Here is a 19,546-nt window from a genome sequence, read left to right on the forward strand (position 1 = left end):
CTTTCCTAGCCAGACCTGTCCTGTCCTGTTCTTTCCTAGCCAGCCCAGTCCTGCCCTGTCCTGTCCTGTTCTTTCCTAGCCAGCCCTGTCCTGCCATGTCCAGCCATGTCCTTTCCTAGCCAAACCTGTCCAGCCCTGTCCAGCCCTGTCCTGTCCTTTCCTGTCCAGCCCTGTCCTTTCCTGTCCTGTCCTTTCCTGTCCTGTCCTTTCCAGTCCTGTCCAGCCCTGTCCTTTCCTGTCCTGTCCTGCCCTGTCCTTTCCTGTCCTGTCCTTTCCAGTCCTGTCCTGTCCTTTCCAGTCATGTCCTTTCCAGTCCTGTCCTGTCCTTTCCAGTCCTGTCCTGTCCTGTCCTGCCCTGTCCTTTCCTGTCCTGTCCTTTCCTGTCCTTTCCAGTCCTGTCCTGTCCTGTCCTTTCCAGACCTGTCCTGTCCTGTCCTGTCCTTTCCAGTCCTGTCCTGTCCTGTCCTGACCTTTCCAGTCCTGTCCTGTCCTTTCCAGTCCTGTCCTGTCCTGTCCTGCCATGTCCTTTCCTAGCCAGCCCTGTCCTTTCCTAGCCAGCCCTGTCCTGCTGGTCCCACCCTTTTATCTGCCTTTCTCTGCATATCAGGAAGTCAGGGTGTTTGTATCCCAAACGGCACCCTATTCCCTACATAGTGCACTACTTTTCCCCAGGACCCTGGTCTAAAGTAGTGCACTATATAGGGAATAGGGTGCCATAGGGCTCTGGTCTGAAGGAGTGCACTATATAGGGAATAGGGTGCCATAGGGCTCTGGTCTAAAGTAGTGCACTATATAAGGAATAGGGTGCCATGCAGGATGCATGCTCCTTAATCTCTCAACCCTGCCTCCTACTCTCCCAGAATCCTCCCTGGTTGCCGTTACTTAGGATGTCTAGTTTGATGGATTAATTCAACTGTATGCGGCGTTAGAGAATAGCAGAGTGGAAGAAGAAGGAAGGGGATAAAATCTCAGCTCAATCTACTCATCCGAAACCATTCCTGTCATTGCTGTAGGAGCTGACCAGTAGCTCTGCCCTTTCCGGAACAACAAACTCTTGTTTTAAATGAATTGATCGAGGTTTCTTCTTTATGCCCGTATCTTTGGACCTGGTCCAAGATACAGGCTGTCTAGCACATTAGGCACCACCCCCCCTTTTGCAAGTTTGAAATGTGAGCTGCCGAGCCTGCTTGTCTGTGTGGCTGTGTGTCTGTGTGGCTGTGTGATGTGTTTATTGGGAGGGCAGGCAATGGCTCAGTAGACAGAGAGGATACATCTATAACAGCAACGGCTGCAGGGAGATACAACAGAGGTGAGGAAATAAAACATTTAGATCTCCCTCTCTCTCTGTCCCCCCCCAACTCTCTCTCCCTCTCTCACTGTCCCCCCCCCACCCCTCTCTCTCCCTCTCTCACTGTCCCCCCCTCACCCCTTTCTCTCCCTCTCTCACTGTCCCCCTCACCCCTCTCTCTCTCCCTCTCCCACTGTCCCCCTCACCCCTCTCTCTCCCTCTCTCACTGTCCCCCCCCACCCCTCTCTCCCTCTCTCACTGCCCCCCCACCCCCTCTCTCCTTCCTTTGCTATATCTCTCTCTCTCTCTCTTTAACCCTTGAGCGGCAGCAGCAGAAAACCAGGTCCTTTATGTTCTAGAGTAGACTGAGACATTCTCTATGATCCTGTCCTCCTCCTCTCTGCTATATGTCCTCCTGTCCTCCTGTCCTCCTCCTCTCTGCTGTCTGTCCTCCTCTCTGCTGTCTGTCCTCCTGTCCTCCTCCTCTCTGCTGTCTGTCCTCCTGTCCTCCTCCTCTCTGATGTATGTCCTCCTGTCCTCCTCATCTCTGCTGTCTGTCCTCCTGTCCTCCTGTCCTCCTCCTCTCTGCTGTATGTCCTCCTGTCCTCCTCATCTCTGCTGTCTGTCCTCCTGTCCTCCTGTCCTCCTGTCCTTCTCCTCTCTGCTGTCTGTCCTCCTGTCCTCCTCTCTGCTGTCTGTCCTCCTGTCCTCCTCTCTGCTGTCTGTCCTCCTGTCCTCCTCTCTGCTGTCTGTCCTCCTGTCCTCCTCTCTGGTGTCTGTCCTCCTGTCCTCCTGTCCTCCTCTCTGCTGTCTGTCCTCCTGTCCTCCTCTCTGCTGTCTGTCCTCCTGTCCTCCTCCTCTCTGCTGTCTGTTCTCCTGTCCTCCTCCTCTCTGCTGTCTGTCCTCCTGTCCTCCTGTCCTCCTCTCTGCTGTCTGTCCTCCTGTCCTCCTCTCTGCTGTCTGTCCTCCTGTCCTCCTGTCCTCCTCTCTGCTGTCTGTCCTCCTGTCCTCCTGTCCTCCTCTCTGCTGTCTGTCCTCCTGTCCTCCTGTCCTCCTCTCTGCTGTCTGTCCTCCTGTCCTCCTCTCTGCTGTCTGTCCTCCTGTCCTCCTCTCTGCTGTATGAACAAAGCTTCCTTTTTAAAAGTCTTAACCCTCTTGTTCTGCCATGCTATTGTCTCGTGGGGATTGGTTGTCAGAGAGAGAGAGAGAGTGGAGGGAGTACAGTGAGAGAGGGAGAGAAAGAGGGGGAGAGAGAGTTGAGGGAGTACAGTGAGAGAGGGAGAGGGGGAGAGAGAGAGAGTGGAGGGAGTACAGTGAGAGAGGAAGAGGGGGAGAGAGAGAGAGAGAGAGAGAGAGAGAGAGTGGAGGGAGTACAGTGAGAGAGGGAGAGGAAGAAAAAATAAAAAGAAGCCCTGGCTTCCTGATTCCTGCAAATAAGTATTTGTAGACATGTGAGGAGCAACAAGACGGGGGGGAGGAGTCCCACTGTGGGGTGGGGGGGAGGGAGTTCCACTGTGGGGGAGGAGTTCCACTGTGGGGGGAGTCCCACTGTGGGGGGGGGGGGGGGGGAGTTCCCCTGTGGGGGAGGAGTTCCCCTGTGGGGGAGGAGTCCCACTGTGGGGGGGGGGGGGAGTTCCCCTGTGGGGGAGGAGTTCCCCTGTGGGGGAGGAGTTGCACTGTGGGGGGGAGTTCCCCTGTGGGGAAGGAGTTTCCCTGTGGGGGGAGTTCCCCTGTGGGGGAGGAGTGGGGGGGGAGGGGAGTAACTAACTGACTGACTGACTGGCTGAGTAACTAACTGACTGGCTGAGTAACTAACTGACTGACTGACTGGCTGAGTAACTAACCGACTGACTGACTGGCTGAGTAACTAAGTGACTGACTGATTAACTAACTGACTGACTGATTAACTAACTGACTGACTGACTGGCTGAGTAACTAACTGACTGACTAATTAACTACCTGACTGGCTGAGTAACTAACTGACTGACTGATTAACTAACTGACTGGCTGAGGAACTAACTGACTGGCTGAGTAACTAACTGACTGACTGATTAACTAACTGACTGACTGATTAACTAACTGACTGGCTGAGTAACTAACTGACTGACTGATTAACTAACTGACTGGCTGAGTAACTAACTGACTGACTGATTAACTAACTGACTGACTGACTGGCTGAGTAACTAACTGACTGGCTGAGTAACTAACTGACTGACTGACTGGCTGAGTAACTAACTGACTGACTGACTGGCTGAGTAACTAACTGACTGACTGACTGGCTGAGTAACTAACTGACTGACTGATTAACTAACTGACTGGCTGAGTAACTAACTGACTAACTGATTAACTGACTGACTGGCTGAGTAACTAACTGACTGGCTGACTGGCTGAGTAACTAACTGACTGGCTGAGTAACTAACTGACTGACTGATTAACTGACTGACTGGCTGAGTAACTAACTGACTGGCTGACTGGCTGAGTAACTAACTGACTGGCTGAGTAACTGACTGACTGGCTGAGTAATTAACTGACTGGCTGAGTAACTAACTGACTGACTGATTAACTGACTGACTGGCTGAGTAACTAACTGACTGGCTGACTGGCTGAGTAACTAACTGAATGGCTGAGTAACTGACTGACTGGCTGAGTAACTAACTGACTGGCTGAGTAACTAACTGACTGACTGACTGGCTGAGTAACTAACTGACTGACTGACTGGCTGAGTAACTAACTGACTGGCTGAGTAACTAACTGACTGACTGACTGGCTGAGTAACTAACTGACTGACTGACTGGCTGAGTAACTAACTGACTGACTGACTGGCTGAGTAACTAACTGACTGACTGACTGGCTGAGTAACTAACTGACTGACTGACTGGCTGAGTAACTAACTGACTGGCTGAGTAACTAACTGACTGACTGACTGGCTGAGTAACTAACTAACTGACTGGCTGATTAACTAACTGACTGGCTGAGTAACTAACTGACTGACTGATTAACTAACTGACTGACTGGCTGAGTAACTAACTGACTGACTGACTGGCTGAGTAACTCACTGACTGACTGATTGGCTGAGTAACTAACTGACTGGCTGATTAACTAACTGACTGGCTGAGTAACTAACTGACTGACTGATTAACTAACTGACTGACTGATTAACTGACTGACTGGCTGAGTTACTAACTGACTGGCTGATTGGCTGAGTAACTAAGTGACTGGCTGATTAACTAACTGACTGGCTGAGTAACTAACTGACTGACTGATTACCTAACTGACTGGCTGAGTAACTAACTGACTGACTGATTAACTAACTGACTGACTGACTGGCTGAGTAACTAACTGACTGACTGACTGACTGATTAACTAACTGACTGGCTGGCTGGCTGGCTGATTAACTAACTGACTCACTGACTGATTAACTGACTGACTGGCTGATTAACTAACTGACTGACTGACTGGCTGAGTAACTAACTGACTGACTGACTGGCTGATTAACTGACTGACTGGCTGAGTATCTGACTGACTGACTGATTAACTAACTGACTGGCTGATTAACTAACTGACTGACTGATTAACTGACTTACTGGCTGAGTAACTAACTGACTGGCTGACTGGCTGAGTAACTAACTGACTGACTGACTGGCTGATTAACTGACTGACTGACTGACTGGCTGATAAACTAACTGACTAGCTGACAGACTGACTGACTGGCTGGCTGGCTGATTAACTAACTGACTGGCTGATTAAATGACTGACTGGCTGACTGATTCATTGACTATCTATCTAACTGACTGACTGATTAACTGATTAACTGACTGGCTGACTGATTGAATGACTGACTGGCTGATTAACTGAACGCCTGATTAATAACTAAATGACTGTCTGTCTGACTGATTCATTGATTATCTATCTAACTGACTGACTGACTGACTGACTGACTGGCTGAGTAACTAACTGACTGGCTGACTGGCTGAGTAACTAACTGGTTGGTTGTCCTCCCCCATTCATTACCCAATTGTGTAGAGCTGAATGAAACACTTGTTCTCCTTAATATCAGGGACGTTTCCAAGTTGTGAAATCACACCCCTTTGTTCTGGTCCCTCCCCTGTGCAGAGTAACTCAAGATCTGATTGGTACTTCAACTTCAAATCAAATCGCTGTTGCCTTGTCATGTCCTTTTTTAATAAGAAACAGACAGGGACCACGCTTCAGAATGGTACGCAGGTACACATTGCTCCCTCTGTGACAGCATGCTCACATACCTGGAGAGGAGATGGGCCATGAAAGCAGCAGGACACGTCCATGGCTTCTTCATACCACAATAGAAATGGATGTATTACTGCACCTTCTCCCAGTGTGGGTGGACCATAAATTGAACGGATTCATCCCTAGCTGCTGTACAGATCAACTCATTTGCTCACATGCTCCTTTTCAAGGTGGGAGAGAGAGAGAGAGAGAGAGAGAAAGAGAGAGAGGTAGAGAGAGAGGTAGAGAGAGAGAGTGTGTTAGTGAGAGAGAGAGAGGTAGAGAGAGAGATGTAGAGGTAGAGAGAGAGGTAGTGAGAGAGAGAGTGTGTTAGTGAGAGAGAGAAAGAGAGAGAGAGAGGTAGAGAGAGAGAGGGGTAGAGAGAGAGGTAGAGAGAGGTAGAGAGAGAGTGAGAGAGAGAGAGAGAGAGAGAGTGTTAGTGAGAGAGTGTTAGAGAGAGAGAGAGTGTTAGTGAGAGAGTGTTAGAGAGACTGTTTAGAGAGAGAGAGAGAGTGTGTTAGTGAGAGAGTGTTAGAGAGAGAGAGAGAGAGAGAGAGAGAGGTATTGCAAACCACTAATTTCAGAAGAGGGTTGGAACACAGTTATTAAGGAGGGAAACCAGGAAAGAGAGACATCAAATAATTGGGCCCTTATATTTTAATCTGAACCCGGCGATGACTAAATTATCAGCCACTTCTTCACTTTCTACAATTCCATGTTTGACATTTCAGTCTTTGGTGGACATGTTCCCTCGTATGGTGACACTTAACCTGTTGATGGTGTTGATAGGGTTTTTATGGTGTTGATAGGGTTTTATGGTGTTGATAGGGTTTTATGGTGTTGATAGGGTTTTATGGTGTTGATAGGGTTTTATGGTGTTGATAGGGTTTTATGGTGTTGCTAGGGTTTTATGGTGTTGCTAGGGTTTTATGGTGTTGATAGGGTTTTATGGTGTTGCTAGGGTTTTATGGTGTTGATAGGGTTTTATGGTGTTGATAGGGTTTTATGGTGTTGATAGGGTTTTATGGTGTTGCTAGGGTTTTATGGTGTTGATAGGGTTTTATGGTGTTGATAGGGTTTTATGGTGTTGATAGGGTTTTATGGTGTTGATAGGGTTTTATGGTGTTGATAGGGTTTTATGGTGTTGATAGGGTTTTATGGTGTTGATAGGGTTTTATGGTGTTGATAGGGTTTTATGGTGTTGCTAGGGTTTTATGGTGTTGCTAGGGTTTTATGGTGTTGATAGGGTTTTATGGTGTTGCTAGGGTTTTATGGTGTTGATAGGGTTTTATGGTGTTGATAGGGTTTTATGGTGTTGATAGGGTTTTATGGTGTTGCTAGGGTTTTATGGTGTTGATAGGGTTTTATGGTGTTGATAGGGTTTTATGGTGTTGATAGGGTTTTATGGTGTTGATAGGGTTTTATGGTGTTGCTAGGGTTTTATGGTGTTGATAGGGTTTTATGGTGTTGATAGGGTTTTATGGTGTTGATAGGGTTTTATGGTGTTGATAGGGTTTTATGGTGTTGATAGGGTTTTATGGTGTTGATAGGGTTTTATGGTGTTGATAGGGTTTTAATAGTATGCTCGTTGATTTCACCTTGTACCCAAACCTCAACTGCACCGTTCAATCTCTCACAATGGGATTAACATGGAGATTGGGATTCTAGTCTAATTATGTTGGTTCTAATAAGTCTATTCTCTTGGTTCTACTAAGTCTATTCTGTTGGTTCTACTAAGTCTATTCTGTTGGTTCTACTAAATCTATTCTGTTGGTTCTACTAAGTCTATTTTATTGGTTCTACTAAGTCTATTCTGTTGGTTCTACTAAATCTATTCTGTTGGTTCTACTAAACATATTATGTTGGTTCTACTAAGTCTATTCTGTTGGTTCTACTAAGTCTATTCTGTTGGTTCTACTAAGTCTATTCTGTTGGTTCTACTAAGTCTATGTTGGTTCTACTAAATCTATTCTGTTGGTTCTACTAAATGTATTATGTTGGTTCTACTAAGTCTATTATGTTGGTTCTATTAAGTCTATTCTGTTGGTTCTACTAAGTCTATTCTGTTGGTTCTACTAAATGTATTCTGTTGGTTCTACTAAGTCTATTCTGTTGGTTCTACTAAGTCTATTCTGTTGGTTCTACTAAGTCTATGTTGGTTCTACTAAATCTATTCTGTTGGTTCTACTAAACATATTATGTTGGTTCTACTAAGTCTATTATGTTGGTTCTACTAAGTCTATTCTGTTGGTTCTACTAAGTCTATTCTGTTGGTTCTACTAAATGTATTCTGTTGGTTCTACTAAGTCTATTATGTTGGTTCTACTAAGTCTATTATGTTGGTTCTACTAAGTCTATTCTGTTAGTGCTACTTAATCTATTATGTTGGTTCTACTAAGTCTATTCTGTTGGTTCTACTAAACTTATTATGTTGGTTCTACTAAGTCTATTCTGTTGGTTCTATTAAGTCTATTCTGTTAGTTCTACTAAGTCTATTCTGTTGGTTCTACTAAGTCTATTCTGTTGGTTCTACTAAATGTATTCTGTTGGTTCTACTAAGTCTATTATGTTGGTTCTACTAAGTCTATTATGTTGGTTCTACTAAGTCTATTCTGTTAGTGCTACTTAATCTATTATGTTGGTTCTACTAAGTCTATTCTGTTGGTTCTACTAAACTTATTATGTTGGTTCTACTAAGTCTATTCTGTTGGTTCTATTAAGTCTATTCTGTTAGTTCTACTAAGTCTATTCTGTTGGTTCTACTAAGTCTATTCTGTTGGTTCTACTAAGTCTATTCTGTTAGTTCTATTAAGTCTATTCTGTTGGTTCTACTAAACTTATTATGTTGGTTCTACTAAGTCTATTCTGTTGGTTCTATTAAGTCTATTCTGTTGGTTCTACTAAGTGTATAATGTTGGAACTGCTAAGTACTTCATCCATTCTGATTGTTATTCCACCTATCAGAAATGTTGTTATGCATTGCTAGTGAAATGCTGAACCCTATATATTTAAACCCTACAGAAACCAACTCGTGCAGAAGATGTCTGACAGACTCAGGTACCTGTCTGTGTCACAGTGTTGTTCTGTCCAATACGGCAAACGTCATGTCATCGGCTGAATCAATCAATCATCCTCATCACATAATGTCTCTCAAATGGCCCCCTATTCCCCCTGTAGTGCACTGCTTTTGACCAGAGCCCTGGGTGCCATTTGGGATAATTTTCTGTCAGTGTTGGTGGGCGTGTCTTATAGGACCAGACGTACATTAAATGATGTGTGCATCCGATGTGGCTTTCTGATTGGACGCGTTGCGGCGAAGGTTCCGAAGGCTTTGTTTGGGGGGGGGGGGGGGGGCTGCTAAACTGTTCTGTCTGTGATAGCATGGTTGTTTACACGTTGTTGAATCATTTTGCTTTTGCCATGACACAACTAAGCCGGCGATGTTGAGTCAGATTTGTTTCCTTGTACTTTTCCGCAGGTACAGTTGAAGTCTGAAGTTGACATACACTTAGGTTGGAGGTCATTAAAACTCGTTTTTCAACCACTTCACAAATTTCTTGTTAACAAAATTTAGTTTTGGCAAGTTGGTTAGGACATCTACTTTGTGCATGACACAAGTCATTTTTCCAACAACTGTTTAACAGACAGATTATTTCACTTATAATTAATTCACTGTATCACAATTCCAGTGGGTCAGAAGTTTATATACACTAAGTTGACTGTGCCTTTAAACAGCTTGGAAAATTCAAGAAAATTATGTCATGGCTTTAGAAGCTTCTGATAGGCTAATTGACATCATTTAAGGTGTACCTGTGGATGTATTTCAAGGCCTACCTTCAAACCCACTGCCTCTTTGCTTGACATCATGGGAAAATGAAAAGAAATCAGCCAAGACCTCCACAAGTCTGGTTCATCCTTGGGATCAATTTCCAAACGCCTGAAGGTACCACATTCATCTGTACAAACAATTGTGTGCAAGTATAAACACAGTGGGACTCGTTCTGTCTCCTAGAGATGAACGTACTTTGGTGAAAAAAGAGCAAATCGATCCCAGAACAACAGCAAAGGACCTTGTGAAGATGCTGGAAGAAACAGGTACAAAAGTATCTATATCCACAGTAAAATGAGTCCTATATCGACATAACCTGAAAGGCCGCTCAGCAAGGAAGCCACTGCTCCAAAACTGCTATAAAAAGCCAGACTACGGTTTGCAACTGCACATGGGGACAAAGATCATACTTTTTAGAGAAATGTCCTCTCTTCTGATGAAACAAAAATAGAACTGTTTGGCCATAATGACCATCGTCATGTTTGGAGGATAAAGGGGGAGGCTTGCAAACCAAAGAACACCATCCCAACCATGAAGCACGGGGGTGGCAGGATCATGTTGTGGGGGTGCTTTGCTGCAGGAGGGACTAGTGCATTTCACAAAATAGATGGCATCATGAGAGAGGAAAATGATGTGCATTTATTGAAGCAACATCTCAAGACATCAGTCAGGAAGTTAAAGCTTGGTCGCAAATGGGTCTTCCAAATGGACAATGACCCCAAGCATACTTCCAAAGTTGTGGCAAAATGGCTTGAGGACAACAAAGGCAAGGTATTGGAGTGGCCATCACAAAACCCTGACCTCAATCATATAGAAAATTTGTGGGCAGAACTGAAAAAGCGTGTGAGAGCAAGAAGGCCTACAAACCTGACTCAGTTACACCAGCTCTGTCAGGAGGAATGGGACAAAATTCACCCAACTTAGTGTGGGAAGCTTGTGGAAGGCTACCTGAAATGTTTGACCTAAGTTAAACAATTTAAAGGCAATGCTACCAAATAATAATTGAGTGTATGTAAACTTCTGACCCACTGGGAATGTGATGAAAGAAATAAAGGCTGAAATAAATCATTTTCTCTACTATTATTCTGACATTTCACATTCTTAAAATAAAGTGGTGATCCTAACTGACCTAGACAGGGAGTTTTTACTCTGGTTAAATGTCAGGAATTGTGAAAAACTGATTTTAAATGTATTTGGCTAAGGTGTATGTAAACTTCCGACTTCAACTGTATGTACCTATTGTTTTTAAATCGAAGAATGCTATGCAATGTTTGTTTAATTTGTTTGATGGTGTACTGTACATCAAGCTGTCTCACTACAGAAACAGGATATAGACTAGTGTCCTGTCCAGGGGGTGTCCTGTACATCAAGCTGACCTGTGGGCTGTTGTGTCTTGGACAAGGTGTCCTATTTCTAGGTTAGAGGTCCAGCAGCATAATAGACCGTCTGTCTCTCAGTCGACATATCTGGGATTAGGTCATCAGGTCATCTCTGGTTGTGTCCTGTGGTGGTCGTCTCTGGTTGTGTCCTGTGGTGGTCGTCTCTGGTTGTGTCCTGTGGTGGTCGTCTCTGGTTTTGTCCTGTGGTCTGTTGTCTCTGAGCCACTCCACCCACATGTCTCACCGACAAGCCACGAATGAGTGTAGCGAAGCCTACTTCTTAAAGGTTGAATAGCAGGATGGAGAAGGAACGCTGTGTAATTATTAGTCTGTGATTGGTGAATCACTCGACAGGTAGAGGATTGATCTGGCTCACTAATTCACTCTCTAGTAGGTGTTTTCAGTCCTGGTGTTTTTCAACGTTTCTATTGAATGTCGATGTGGTTGTGTGTTGTCATTTGGGCCGTGAATTGGCAAGGACCACACGATACAATATCATCATGATACATTATATATACAAAAGTATGTGGACACCCCTTCAGATTAGTGGATTCGGGCTATTTCAGCCACACCTGTTGCTGACAGTTGTATAAAATTTGAACACACAGCCGTGCAATCTCCATAGACAGACATTGGCAGTAGAATGGCCTTACTGAATACCTCAGTGACTTTCAGTTGCCCCGGTAAACTGTAAGTGCTGTTATTGTGAAGTGGAAATGTCTAGGAGCAACAGCGGCTCAGCCGTGAAGTGGTAGGCCAACACAAGCTCACAGAACAGGACCGCCAAGTGCTGAAGCGTGTAGTTTGTAGCAAGTAAAAATAATCTGTCCTCGGTTGCAACACTCACCACCGAGTTCCAAACTGCCTCTGGAAGCAACGTCAGGGAGACCATGCAGAAATGGTTTGTCGGGGATCGGTATGGAAGAACTTGACTGGCCTGCACAGAGCCCTGACCTCAACCTCATCGAACACCTTTGGGATGATTTGTACCGCCGACATGCGAGCCAGGCCTAATCGCCCAACAGCAGTGCCCGAGCTCACTAATGCTCTCGTGGCTGAATGGAAGCAAGTCCCCAACATCTAGTGGAAAGCCTCCCCAGAAGAGGAGAGGCTGTTATAGTAGGGAAGGGGGGGATCAACTCCATATTAATGCCCATGGCTTTGGAATGAGATGTTCGATGAGCAGGAGTCCATATCCTGTTGGTCATGTAGTGTACATAGGTGCCGATACAATATGTATGATTCTATTTGTATCGTGATTGGATACTGTGATTTCATGTTCCAAACATACTGCAGAGAGACAAGAAAGCTAGTTTTTATTTAACCTTTATTTAACTAGGCAAGTCAGTTAAGAACAAATTCTTATTTTTCAATGACGGCCTAGGAACAGTGAGTTAACTGCCTTGTTCAGGGGGTAGAACGATAGATTTTGTACCTTGTCAGCTCGGGGATTCGATCCAGCAACCTTTCGGTTACCGGTCCAACGCTCTAACCACTAGGCTACGCTGGGGTGTGTCGTGATCAGTCATGGAAATAAACCCCAAAACTATTAGTTTCCCCCCATTTTAAAGAAGACTGAGAACAAGTGATTAAAGTTTGGTACAGCCAACTAGCACACAAAAAAAATATATATATTGTGACATTGTCAAAACCATACAAAATATCGTCACAAATAATATCCCGGTTTGTAACTGTGCGATAGTTCTCCCACATCACTAGTTGTTTTGAAGGAAGGGTGGTTGTCAGGCTGTCCATTCCTAGTCGTGTCTTTTCAGTGTTACACATGGATGTGTCTAGTGAGTCCCGTAGGGTGTCGTGATCATGTTAGTCCTCCTCTCTCTCTGTGTGTGTGTGTGTGTGTTTCAGTCCTCTTCCTGTCTGGTTTTGGGGTTTTTGACCCACTGTGAGAGGGTCACAGGTGACTCTGCTGCCGGCGTGGTTGTGTGCCAATGCGGGGAACTGCTGTTCGTTCATTACCCATCACCCCTGAGGGTCCCACAGACACACGGTCGCGTCTACTGCTGTGCTTTAATTTGTTTTATTGAAGACGAGAGAGAGAGAGAGAGAGAGAGAGAGAGGGAGGGGGGGGCTTAATGGTTCCTCTTTGTTAATGGCAGCCTGTTGCCGGGGGAAACCGTCTGGTGGTCTGGAAGCTTCTTCTTCTCAGGTCAACCGCTCTGATAATCTGCTGACAGGAACACACACTATACACACTATACACACACACACTATACACACACACACTATACACACACACTATACACACACACACACACACACACTGTACACACACACACACACACTATACACACACACACACACACACACACACACACACACACACACACACTATGCACACACACACACACACACACACACAGACACACACACCATACACACACACACACACACACTATACACACACACTATAGTTTATACACACTTAAACACACACACACACCTAAACACACACACTATAGTTCACACACACTTAGTTAAACATACTCACTGACTGTAAACACCAGCCATGGGAAGAACATGAGCAGGATCCTCAGTCCGCCCTTGTTGCATATTTGTTTATTTGTTGCCGTAACCCTACACACCTGATTCAAATTATTAAATCTTTGCCGTTTAGTTGATCATTTGAATCTGGTGTGCTAAGACACGTGTACCCAGCGGTGGGCCGAGGACCGAGTTTGAGAAACTCTGCTCTATATTGACTTTCTCTTCTCCAATGGACGAGGCCGTAATCATTTTATTATGAATAAATTACCATTTAAAAATGATTTGTTTTGTTTTAACTATAATAGTTTGGGTCCTTTTATACACAACCAGAATTAAAGTATATCATGTTGTTGATTTAAACCAATAAGACGAGTGATGTGTTTGTGTCATGCTGTTCATTTAATAACCTATTAAAATAAGGCTGGGGATGCTGTTCATTTAATAATAATGTTGCCAGGTTGGGTTGAATTAAGATATAAAGATGTTGTTGCCAGATTGGGTTGAATTAAGATATGAAGATGTTGTTGCCAGATTGGGTTAAATTAAGATATGACGATGTTGTTGCCAGGTTGGGTCGAATTAAGATATGAAGATGTTGTTGCCAGATTGGGTTGAATTAAGATATAAAGATGTTGTTGCCAGATTGGGTTGAATTAAGATATGAAGATGTTGTTGCCAGATTGGGTTGAATTAAGATATAAAGATGTTGTTGCCAGATTGGGTTGAATTAAGATATAAAGATGTTGTTGCCAGATTGGGTTGAATTAAGATATAAAGATGTTGCCAGATTGGGTTGAATTAAGATATAAAGATGTTGTTGCCAGATTGGGGGGGAATTACGATATAAAGATGTTGTTGCCAGATTGGGTGGAATTAAGATATAAAGATGTTGCCAGATTGGGTTGAATTAAGATATAAAGATGTTGTTGCCAGATTGGGGGGGAATTACGATATAAAGATGTTGTTGCCAGATTGGGTGGAATTAAGATATAAAGATGTTGTTGCCAGATTGGGTTGAATTAAGATATGAAGATGTTGTTGCCAGATTGGGTTAAATTAAGATATAAAAATGTTGTTGCCAGGTTGGGTCGAATTAAGATATGAAGATGTTGTTGCCAGATTGGGTTGAATTAAGATATAAAGATGTTGTTGCCAGATTGGGTTGAATTAAGATATAAAGATGTTGCCAGATTGGGTTGAATTAAGATATAAAGATGTTGTTGCCAGATTGGGGGGGAATTACGATATAAAGATGTTGTTGCCAGATTGGGTGGAATTAAGATATAAAGATGTTGCCAGATTGGGTTGAATTAAGATATAAAGATGTTGTTGCCAGATTGGGGGGGAATTACGATATAAAGATGTTGTTGCCAGATTGGGTGGAATTAAGATATAAAGATGTTGTTGCCAGATTGGGTTGAATTAAGATATGAAGATGTTGTTGCCAGATTGGGTTAAATTAAGATATAAAAATGTTGTTGCCAGGTTGGGTCGAATTAAGATATGAAGATGTTGTTGCCAGATTGGGTTGAATTAAGATATAAAGATGTTGTTGCCAGAATGGGTTGAATTAAGATATGAAGATGTTGTTGCCAGATTGGGTTGAATTAAGATATAAAGATGTTGTTGCCAGATTGGGTTGAATTAAGATATAAAGATGTTGTTGCCAGATTGGGTTGAATTAAGATATGACGATGTTGTTGCCAGATTGGGTTGAATTAAGATATAAAGATGTTGTTGCCAGATTGGGTGGAATTAAGATCTAAATAGGTTTGGAGGAGTTTTACTATAAATCAGCGTACTGTCACTGTGAAAGACACGCATTAACAGATTGAAGTTAGGGATTTATTTAGGATTTCTGCATAAGGATATACTGCTCCTCGGGAGGTGAGAGAGAGAGAGAATATTTTAGAGCTGTCACTATGCAGTGACTCACTCGGAGACTGTTGGCGCAGCAACACAAAGAAAACAGGATGTAAAATCTGCCTCGGCATTTGCCTCCCTCCTCCCCTGTGTGTCTCCTGCCACCACATGGCCACATATGTTCTTCAATGCAGTAATACCTTCTTGGCGAGGGGCCAAAGCTCGGCTGAGGCACCCTCTCCTCTTCGCCGGCCGGACGCACATGGCATGACATTCTGGCCGTGTGTCCTGATACACACAATCTAGTAGGACACACACACATACCGTGGCCAGCAGGGCAGGAGGCTGTGTTTAATCCGGAGCCCATGCCGGGCTGCAGCGAGAGGAATGATCCATAAAACCTAGCCAGTCTGGCTCCCTATGCGGCAAGGGGCCTAAGTAGTCACTGACATGGCTCCAACATGAGAGAGAGGAGGCAGAGAATGAATGGGGGAGGGAGGGAGGCAGAGAATGAATGAGGGAGGGAGAGAGAGAGAGAGAGAGAGAGGAGGCAGAGAATGAATGAGGGAGGGAGAGAGAGAGAGAGAGGAGGCAGAGAATGAATGGGGGAGTGAGGGAGGCAGAGAATGAATGAGGGAGGGAGAGAGAGAGGAGGCAGAGAATGAATGAGGGAGGGAGAGAGAGAGAGAGGAGGCAGAGAATGAATGGGGGAGGGAGAGAGAGAGAGAGGCAGAGAATGAACGAGGGAGGGAGGGAGGGAGGGAGAGAAAGAATGAGGGAGGGAGGCAGAGAATGAATGAGGGGGGAGGGAGGGAGGCAGAAAATGAATGAGGGAGGGAGAGAGAGAGAGAGAGGAGGCAGAGAATGAATGGGGGAGGGAGGGTGGCAGAGAATGAATGAGGGAGGGAGAGAGAGAGAGAGAGGAGGCAGAGAATGAACGAGGGAGGGAGAGAGAGAGGAGGCAGAGAATGAATGAGGGAGGGAGAGAGGAGGCAGAGAATGAATGAGGGAGGGAGAGAGAGGAGGCAGAAAATGAATGAGGGAGAGAGCGAGAGGCAGAGAATGAATGAGGGAGGGAGGCAGAGAATGAATGAGGGAGGGAGAAAGAGAGAGAGAGGAGGCAGAGATTGAATGGGGGAGGGAGAGAGAGAGGAGGCAGAGAAAGAATGAGGGAGGGAGGCAGAGAATGAATGAGGGAGGGAGAGAGAGAGGAGGGGATGCAGAGAGAGAGGGAGGGAGGGAGGGACATGTTTGATTACACCCGAAACCGGTTGACATTTACAGACATGTTTCAACCCTCCTCCCTCTGTCCTCCCTCCTCCTCTGTCCGTCCCTCCCTCCCTCTGTCCCTCCCTCTGTCCCGCCCTCCTCCCTCTGTCCCCTCCCTCTGTCCCTCCCTCCTCCTTCTGTCCCATCCCTCCTCCCTCTGTCCCTCCCTCCTCCCTCTGTCCTTCCCTGCTCCCTCTGTCCCTCCCTCCCTCTGTCCCTCCCTCTGTCCCTTCCTCCTCCCTCTGTCCCGCCCTCCTCCCTCTGTCCTCCCTCCTCCCTCTGTCCCTCCCTCTGTCCCTTCCTCCTCCCTCTGTCCCTCCCTCCTCCCTCTGTTCCTCCCTCCCCCTTTTGTCAATCCTCCTCCCTCTGTCCTTCCCTGCTCCCTCTGTCCTTCCCTGCTCCCTCTGTCCATCCCTCCTCCCTCTGATCCTCCCTCCTCCCTCTGTCACTCCCTCCTCCCTCTGTCCCTCCCTCCCTCTGTCCCTCCCTCCCTCTGTCCCTCCCTCCTCTTTTGTCCCTCCCTCCTCCCTCTGTCCCTCCCTCTGTCCCTCCCTCTGTCCCTCCCGCCCTCCCTCTGTCCCTTCCTCTGTCCCTCCCTCCTCCCTCTGACCCTCCCTCCTCCCTCTGTCCCCCCTCCTCACTCTGTCCCCCCCTCCTCCCTCTTTCCCTCCCTCCTCCCTCTGTCCCTCCCTCCTCCCTCTGTCCCCCCCTCCTCCCTCTTTCCCTCCCTCCTCCCTGTCCCCCCCTCCTCCCTCTGTCCCTCCCTCCTCCCTCTGTCCCTCCCTCCTCCCTCTGTCCCTCGCTCCTCCCTCTGTCACTCCCTCTGTCCCTCCCTCCTCCCTCTGTCCTTCCCTCTGTCCCTCCCTCCTCCCTCTGTCCCTCCTCCCCTCTGTCCCTCCCTCTGTCCCTCCCTCCTCCCTCTGACCCTCCTCCTTCCTCTGTCCCCATCCTTCCGTCCCTAAGATGGAGCGAAATGTCATGAAATATATCTTTATGAATGTCTCAATCTGATAAAGACAGTTTAAACTAATCCACAACTAAATGGTGTCTGTTGAATTGACTATGTTACTGTATGTTAACATGGCTTATTGGGCTCCTAAAAGTGTTACCACAGAGTAGAAGTATTCCACTGAACCTCCCCCTCTGTCCCTCCCTCTGTCCCGCCCTCCTCCCTCTGTCCCTCCCTCTGTCCCTCCCTCCTCCTTCTGTCCCTCCCTCCTCCCTCTGTCCCTCCCTCCTCCCTCTGTCCCTTCCCTGCTCCCTCTGTCCCTCCCTCCCTCTGTCCCTCCCTCTGTCCCTTCCTCCTCCCTCTGTCCCGCCTCCTCCCTCTGCCCCTCCCTCCTCCCTCTGTCCCTCCTCTGTCCCTTCCTCCTCCCTCTGTCCCTCCCTCCTCCCTCTGTTCCTCCCTCCTCCTTTTGTCAATCCTCCTCCCTCTGTCCTTCCCTGCTCCCTCTGTCCTTCCTGCTCCCTCTGTCACTCCCTCCTCCCTCTGATCCTCCCTCCTCCCTCTGTCACTCCCTCCCTCCCTCTGTCCCTCCCTCCCTCTTCCCTCCCTCCCTCTGTCCCTCCCTCCTCCTTTTGTCCCTCCCTCCTCCCTCTGTCCCTCCCTCTGTCCCTCCCTCTGTCCCTCCCTCCCTCCCTCTGTCCCTTCCTCTGTCCCTCCCTCCTCCCTCTGACCCTCCCTCCTCCCTCTGTCCCCCCTCCTCACTCTGTCCCCCCCTCCTCCCTCTTTCCCTCCCTCCTCCCTCTGTCCCTCCCTCCTCCCTCTGTCCCCCCTCCTCCCTCTTTCCCTCCCTCTCCCTCTGTCCTACAGCCCCAGTCCCAACCCTTTCCCTAGTTACAACCCCAGCCCGACCCTTTCCCTAGTTACAACCCCAGCCCCAACCCTTTCCCTAGTTACAACCCCAGTCTCACCCTTTCCCTAGTTACAGCCCCAGTCCCAACCCTTTCCCTAGTTACAACCCCAGCCCCAACCCTTTCCCTAGTTACAACCCCAGTCTCAACCCTTTCCCTAGTTACTAACCCCAGTCTCAACCCTTTCCCTAGTTACAGCCCCAGTCCCAACCCTTTCCCTAGTTACAGCCCCAGTCCCAACCCTTTCCCTAGTTACAACCCAGCCCCAACCCTTTCCCTAGTTACAGCCCCAGTCCCAACCCTTTCCCTAGTTACAGCCCCAGTCCCAACCCTTTCACTAGTTACAGACCCAGTCCCAACCCTTTCACTAGTTACAGACCCCAGTCCCAACCCGTTCCCTAGTTACAGCCCCAGTCCCAACCCTTTCCCTAGTTACAGCCCCAGCATCAGCCTCACAACCACCACCACCCCCTTCCCCAGCCCTAACCCAGCCTCACCCCGGCCTCAGTTTAGCCCAAGCCCGATTGTCCCTATCCCTGACCTTACCCTTAAATCCCCAGCCCCAAACCAGGCAGGTGTAACCCAGCCTGGCCCTAACCCAGGCCAGCCCTAACCCAGGCCAGCCATAACCCAGCCCTAAAGCAGGCCAGCCCTAACACAGCCCAGCTCTAACCCAGGCCAGCCATAACCCAGCCCTAACCCAGGCCAGCCCTAACCCAGGCCAGCCCTAACCCAGGCCAGCCCCTATCCCAGGCAAGCCCTAACCCAGGCCAGCCATAACCCAGCCCTATCCCAGGCCAGCCCTATCCCAGGCCAGCCCTAACCCAGGCCAGCCATTACCCTGCCCTAAAGCAGGCCAGCCCTAACCCAGCCCAGCTCTAACCCAGGCCAGCCATAACCCAGCCCTAAAGCAGGCCAGCCCTAACCCAGGCCAGCCCTAACCCATGCCAGCCCTATCCCAGGCCAGCCCTAAAGCAGGCCAGCCCTAACCCAGCCCAGCTCTAACCCAGGCCAGCCATATCCCAGGCCAGCCCTAACCCAGGCCAGCCCTAACCCAGGCCAGCCATAACCCAGCCCTAAAGCAGGCCAGCCCTAACCAGCCCAGCTCTAACCCAGGCCAGCCCTATCCCAGGCCAGCCCTAACCCAGGCTAGCCCTAACCCAGTCAGCCATAACCCAGCCCTAAAGCAGGCCAGCCCTAACCCAGCCCAGCTCTAACCCAGCCCTAAAGCAGGCCAGCCCTAACCCAGCCCAGCTCTAACCCAGCCCAGCAATAACAGAGCAGTCTGTCTCCTGGCACCTGCCTTGCCATAGG

General features: G+C 47.5%; 1 protein-coding gene across 3 annotated transcripts in view; it reads left to right on the plus strand.

Moving 5' to 3' along the window:
• LOC110491218 (zinc finger MIZ domain-containing protein 1) overlaps nt 1-19,546 on the plus strand; it is a 369,712-nt gene that overhangs the window by 278,594 nt on the left and 71,572 nt on the right. The window contains exon 1 of one of the 3 annotated variants that reach the window (XM_090201773.1): nt 5,483-5,724. The exons of the other annotated variants lie outside the window; for them this stretch is intronic. Within the exon in view, the coding sequence (XP_090057899.1) occupies nt 5,562-5,724 (163 nt within the window). The 5' untranslated portion in view covers nt 5,483-5,561. Of the gene's footprint in view, nt 1-5,482; nt 5,725-19,546 lie in introns of those variants that run through there. 3 annotated transcript variants of the gene reach the window in all.

Source organism: Oncorhynchus mykiss, chromosome 16 (genome assembly GCF_057628025.1).
Source record: "Oncorhynchus mykiss isolate SJ-2025 chromosome 16, ASM5762802v1, whole genome shotgun sequence".
Lineage (NCBI taxonomy): Eukaryota > Metazoa > Chordata > Actinopteri > Salmoniformes > Salmonidae > Oncorhynchus > Oncorhynchus mykiss.